The 5,978-nt window shown below is 39.9% G+C and overlaps 1 protein-coding gene across 2 annotated transcripts; it reads left to right on the forward strand.

Annotated features, from left to right (window-relative positions):
* The first annotated feature begins 639 nt into the window (after positions 1 to 639).
* plagx (pleiomorphic adenoma gene X) lies at positions 640 to 5,669 on the forward strand. Of its 2 annotated transcripts, none has more exons than XM_048242427.1 (3): positions 640 to 846; positions 2,134 to 2,197; positions 2,329 to 5,669. In XM_048242427.1, exon 3 carries the CDS (start codon positions 2,381 to 2,383, stop codon positions 3,581 to 3,583), a length of 1,203 nt encoding a protein of 400 aa, XP_048098384.1. In that variant the 5' UTR covers positions 640 to 846; positions 2,134 to 2,197; positions 2,329 to 2,380; the 3' UTR covers positions 3,584 to 5,669. The 2 variants fall into 2 exon arrangements, with proteins under 2 accessions (XP_048098384.1, XP_048098385.1); XM_048242428.1 differs by having other exon boundaries at positions 640 to 839.
* The last annotated feature ends 309 nt before the right edge of the window (positions 5,670 to 5,978 follow it).

A 5,978-nucleotide genomic window follows, 5' to 3' on the forward strand; every position in this document is an offset into this window, starting at 1 on the left:
TCTTTATTTTTGTTTTTACTTTGACTGTTTTAGATATATTTTTATTGATGGAGTAATGGTACAAATGTTCATGGCTTTCCAGAAGACCTGCCTTCAGAAATTCTTTTGTTTAGTCTCCTACCCTTATCCCAAGCAGCATTTTTGAATACAGCGTTGAATCTCCTAGGAAACAGGGAAACCTTTGAGATTTCATAGCAGGGTCTCAGGCTTTGAGAATCACTAAAAAGGTTTTAACCTTAACTGTGTCTGTACGTTTTTTGCTATGGGTGTTTATTGTAGATTACACTTTTTTGCTTATTTTTCATTGGTGGCTATATTCACATAACACATAACAGTTGGAAATGTTAGGCTACAAAATCTGGTGAATCAATAAAATTAGGTAGCCTAATTTCTCAACACGATTGCCTGTAGACTACATTTTTGTTTGTGGCTATTCTGGCAATTAATACAGGCTACGCCTGGCAAATGATTGATAGATGATTATTTCTAGATGCGTATTTTACACATGACTAGCCTATTTCTCGCACCAAGTTAAGTCCGTGGGACGAAAGCTGTTGTGAAAAAAAAAACACAGTTCCCCATCCCAAAGTTAACTCAAGCTGTCTGACGTCATACTCCCACAATGCACGCGCCCAGCTACTCGAGCGCTGCGGTATGTAGAGGGAAAATAACCCAGGCCTCAAAAAATAACAAAAAATCCAAACAAAATTAAAGAAAAATGTATTACAGATAATGAATAAAGTCTCCATGGTGGAATTGGAACAGATAGGACTTGGACAGAGTTTGCGCTCGGTTGGGAGTTCGAAAGTTGCCTCCATCGACAAATGCAGTCCTAGAAAGTTCGTGGTGAGTTTATGCCTAATTTATTTTTTCAAGTTCTACCCGTCTCTGCACTTGCTAATCCGCGGGGCATGTTAAAATAAATCGGATAAATTGAAGGGAACTTTATAATCTGTGTTTATACTGAATTATACTTCCTTTGTGATCTCGAGTTTGTTAAAGAAGTCGACACTACCATCATAATTTATGTGTTTTTTGTTAGATAAATGTGGCCTCTGGGCTAGCACCGACAATGTGGACAGTAGACCGTGTAGCAATACTTGTAGCAATACTGAACGAAAATGCTGTGTATTTTGAAATAACACCTTTCGTACCTAAAATTAACATTGTAACACTTTTGTTAGATGCCCTATCTACTTTCCGGTGTTTTCTTTTGGACTTCAGCCCAATTGTATTAAGGATGGATAACATAATATGTCGTCTTCTCATTATTAGATATAGTTAAATTGCATGTGGGTATAGCCTAATAGGCCTATAAAAAAAACACTTATTTTGTCATTTTTAGAGTTACGAGGTGAATTTCATGTATGACTTTTCAGAGCCCTAGGCCTTCATGAAGTCTAATAATTAGCTGCAGGCTAGTGGCCAACACTTTCACTGCCTATTTGAAGTTATGACATGAAACACATTGGCCCTACATTTACCCTGTGTCACATTAGGCTTTAGTGGGTTTGGTTAAATATAATTTATTTTCAGCGCTAGCTTACAATTATTTGAGTGGCTTTACACACTGGTTTATGTACATTTGACCCAGTAATACCACAACACCAAAAGTATCCTGATGATCACTGGAATGGCATATAAATATGCAATATATGATTAACATATCTGTATTGATATAGTGTTTTACAGGTGTTTTAATGTTGAATAACATTTATTAGTGATCAAGTAGACCTCTTACAATTACTTATTTATGGGTAAAATGAATGACAAAAAGACGTCTTTGCTGGACTTATGGATTCAAGTTTTCAGTGGTGTCTATTCATTTTCATCCTTTACGTAGCAGTATTGTATATACAAAGATGGTAGAAATTGAAGTTGTAGCAACAATAATTGCACATCTTGTGACTCCTGAAGTGTATCGCCATTCCAAGATGAACACAGAAAAATAAATGTCAAGTAATCATCAGGTTTACTGGAACACAATGAAATTATTCACTGTTTTGTCACTGTTTCATTGTTGTTGTTGAGGTCCATTTGTTTTGAAGCTATGTTAGTGTCCGTTTAAACAGTTGTGTTAAAGGGACTGAAATGAACAGTGCGATTTCATACCTCTTCTCTTGTTAACTGCAGGACAATGCTGATTCAAAACTGCCCTCTATTTCCCACAACTGCTGCACTAGGAGTTGGATGTGTGGTATGTCATTAAACTATCTTAGTTTTTTTTCTTTCTTTCTTTTTTAAAGGAGTTTCATTAAACATGTTGTACCATGCATATCTGATTAAATGAAAAAACGTATAATATGTTCTCTTCCTCCTGCTGGCTAGACATGTGGCTGCTCTCTGTCTCAGTATCTGCCTCAACTCTTTCTGTGAGAAAATGTACCACGGGAAGGACCACTTGAATAGTCATCTGCAGACCCACGATCCTAATAAGCAGAACTTGCAGTGTGAGGAATGTGGTAAGCACTACAACACCAGACTGGGTTACAGGCGTCATGTAGCGACACATGCTGCCTCCAGTACAGGAGACCTCACCTGCAAGGTGTGCCGGCAGAGTTTTGAGAGCATGCCTGCTCTCTTGGAGCACCTGAGCACCCACACGGGTAGACCACCACCGGCAGGCACTGCTGTGAGGGAGAGGAGGCACTCCTGTGACCACTGTGATCGTCGCTTCTACACCCGCAAAGACGTGCGGCGCCACGCTGTGGTACACACGGGTCGCAGGGACTTCCTGTGCCCGCACTGTGCCCAGCGATTTGGCCGCAGGGACCATCTCACGAGACATCTGAAGAAGAGCCATGCTCAGGATCCCAGTCAGCTTGCCCACATGGCCCAAGGTGCTATGAAAGAAGAGCCAAGCCCCACCTTAGGCCCTGTGACACTCACAAAGGACGCCACAGAGGCCTTCTCAATGAGCTTGTACAACCCTCAGCATCTACAGAGTGCTTCTACCTCAGGGGTACGCCACCACCACCACCACCACTCTCTGGTGCCTGGCTCCCTCTCAGCTCCTTTGGGGGTTGGTTGCAGTATGGAGCCTCCTAAGCTCCAGCAACAGCAGCTTCAGCAGCAACAATACCTACAGCCGTCTAGGTATCAGTCTGGATCTACCTCATACCTGAAGGCAGAAATGGAGAACCTCCTGGCAGAACTCCAGTGTGGGCCACCCGCCCCTCAGGCCGCTGCCCCTGCATCCTCATCCCGACCGGGAGACTTGTTTCCAGAAGGCTTTGGTCAAGACCCTCACTTCCCACTCAGGAACTCTGCCTTTGCTAACACAGACCCCACCTCTGCTGCTAATATGGACCTCTCTCATCTCTTAGGGTTCTTGCCATTTGGTTTGCCTCCTTATAGCAGTCCTTTGAGCACAGGAGGTCTTGTGATGGGTTACTCAACGACCACCACAGCTGCCAATTCTTCACCATCTTCTCCACAAGTGTCAGGGCCACTTCCCTCATTTCAGCTACCGCAGCCTCAGGAGTCCCAGACCTCAGGTCCCCTGAACCAGCTCCCTGCAGTGTTTAGCTCTGGTTTCAGTTCACACACACTGCCACGATTCCACCAGGCTTTTCAACAGTGAAACCTCTGTGAAAAAAGAGGGTACAAGAGCATAGAAAATATGATGTGGAGCCTGCTGAATGAGAATCTTATATTTTGAATGAACCAGATACACAGTTTTACCCTGACGTCAAAGTGAACATCTATAGGCCTAATTAGATTAGTTTTAGTTGTTCCTCTGTAGTGTTCATAGATTTATGCATTTTCAAGCTGTTATCCCCTTTACTATCTATTGTCACCTTTCAGGTTTTAAACCCAAGAGGCAAATTTGGCCACAAAAGTCAAATATTTCATCTTTATTTTATGCCCATAATGAATTGCATGAAGCAAATTGATATAGTGTCTTCTTGAACAGTGAAGCACTTTTATTGCCTTTAGCACTTCTATGACTGAAGTTGGAAATCAGTCAAGTTCTACAAACTTTACAAATGTCCAGAACCCAAGCTGAATTCTGTCATTTAGTTTTACCTCATGGACTGCACGGTCACACGTTTTGTGTAGCACATTAACTTGTTGCAGGATTAACATGAATTTTATTATTGGAATTCTAACAGAAGGGCAATGATGGATCTTTCAAAATTTCAGGAAATTTCAGAATGAAAGTTACTCTGATAGGGGTACAGTTTCCTAAATTTGTTCTAGTATAGTGAGGTTTGACCTATTTTAGCAAAAGGATGTTTGATATCCCTAAGTAATGGCATATTTAGATTTAGTTTGTGCTAGATTGAGTATCTGGTGTGTGTACTGATGGAAACAATAATTAATCTCGTATCTGCAAACATTGAACTGGATTTTTGTGATTGGTTGGTGAATTACTTTAGTGTATACGTGATCCCCCAGATTTCCCCTGAACATTAGCATGACTTTGAAATACTATCATATACAAAGTGTGTGGAATAATGTTAAACAAGCAACAGTATTCAAAGGTTTTGCTGTGAAACATTACCTTAAATTTGTTTTTAAACGATTGTAATCAGTTGTTTTTAAGTCTGAAAATGCTGCATTTATCAATATTATCTCATCACAATTATCATTTTATTATTATCTAGCATCTTACCAAAATCCTCAAGAATATCTGAAAAGAGAATATATGAATGATTTGAAAGACTGTATAAAGAGAAGCATTGGTTGCGACCTAGAAACATTTACACTCAGTCTGATGTGCATTGGTAGGATAACCTTTGTAGATGACAAAAGCCTGAATATCTGTCCCAGATATAATTTCCAAGGATTTTAAGAAATTTGGGCCCTTTAAACTGTTTGACCTCAGATTAACTGAGCACTTCTGTGGGAACTCGGTGTTCCAGGGAAATGATGCTGTGTAGCTTTTATGTGACCAATAACATGAACTGCTTATTTTGATTTGTTATTTGTTAGCATTGTAAATTCTACTTTTTTTTAACACAACATACCTCATTATCAATCCTGCTACCTGAATCTGCTTTTTGCAGTGTAACAGTATCACTTGAAACTTAAAATGGAAGGTCAGATTGCAAGTAATGTACAGTGGATGATATCAAAATTGTTATCTAGGCTGTTACAAATTGATTTCAGAAGAAATCATTCTTGGGGCTAATTAGACATATGTGATGGACATGATCATATAATTGTGCAGATTACTCCCTATAGACATCAGACATATGTTATTCAGGGAGTGATACTCAAATGAGTATGCTGCACCTACCAACTTTTTGCATCATGATGCTATTTGAAAGACGTTCATTGACTAAATGAACACACAAGAGACATTTTGTTTGGACTACTTATATACCTCACCCAACATTGTGCCAGTCACACAAATGCAGGGATATCAGTACTTGTGCACTTAACTAACAATATTCTGTTAGGCCCATAGCTGTACATTCCCTGGTATTCAGTTTTGTAGTTAGATCTGTGTAGTTACTGTGATATTTTGATACTGGCTGACTACCTCAGACAATAGCACTTTGGTGCTACACATTGTACCTCATGATGAGAGAACTGTGTTTAGAGAAATGTATACCTTTTAGGAAAATGGTTGTGTATCTGTACAAGCCCAGCACGGGCATTGACAATACTGATGTTTTATCAATCCTTTTTAAAAGAGAATTAAAGTGAAAAGCAGAATATCTTTGGTCTCTTTGTGATTACTAGCATCTCATTTGTATCTCATTTGTTGTTGATAAATGTTAATCTTTTGCATTTGTTTGTTCATGTTGCCAGACTACAAAATGACTATCTGTACTGAACCTGGAGAGGCACCGCGAGGCCCCCTGTGGGCCATTCTCTACGTTGGCGTGATGACCATCGCACTTATTTTACTTATACATTTGGCTGATGCTTTTATCCAGGGTGACTTACATTATGCCAATTATTACAAGGGCAAGTCTCCCCAGAACAATTCAGGTGAAATGCCTTTCTCAAGCAGCCCGGAATAC

This window comes from Alosa alosa, chromosome 4 (genome assembly GCF_017589495.1).
Source record: "Alosa alosa isolate M-15738 ecotype Scorff River chromosome 4, AALO_Geno_1.1, whole genome shotgun sequence".
Taxonomy (NCBI): Eukaryota; Metazoa; Chordata; class Actinopteri; order Clupeiformes; family Clupeidae; genus Alosa; species Alosa alosa.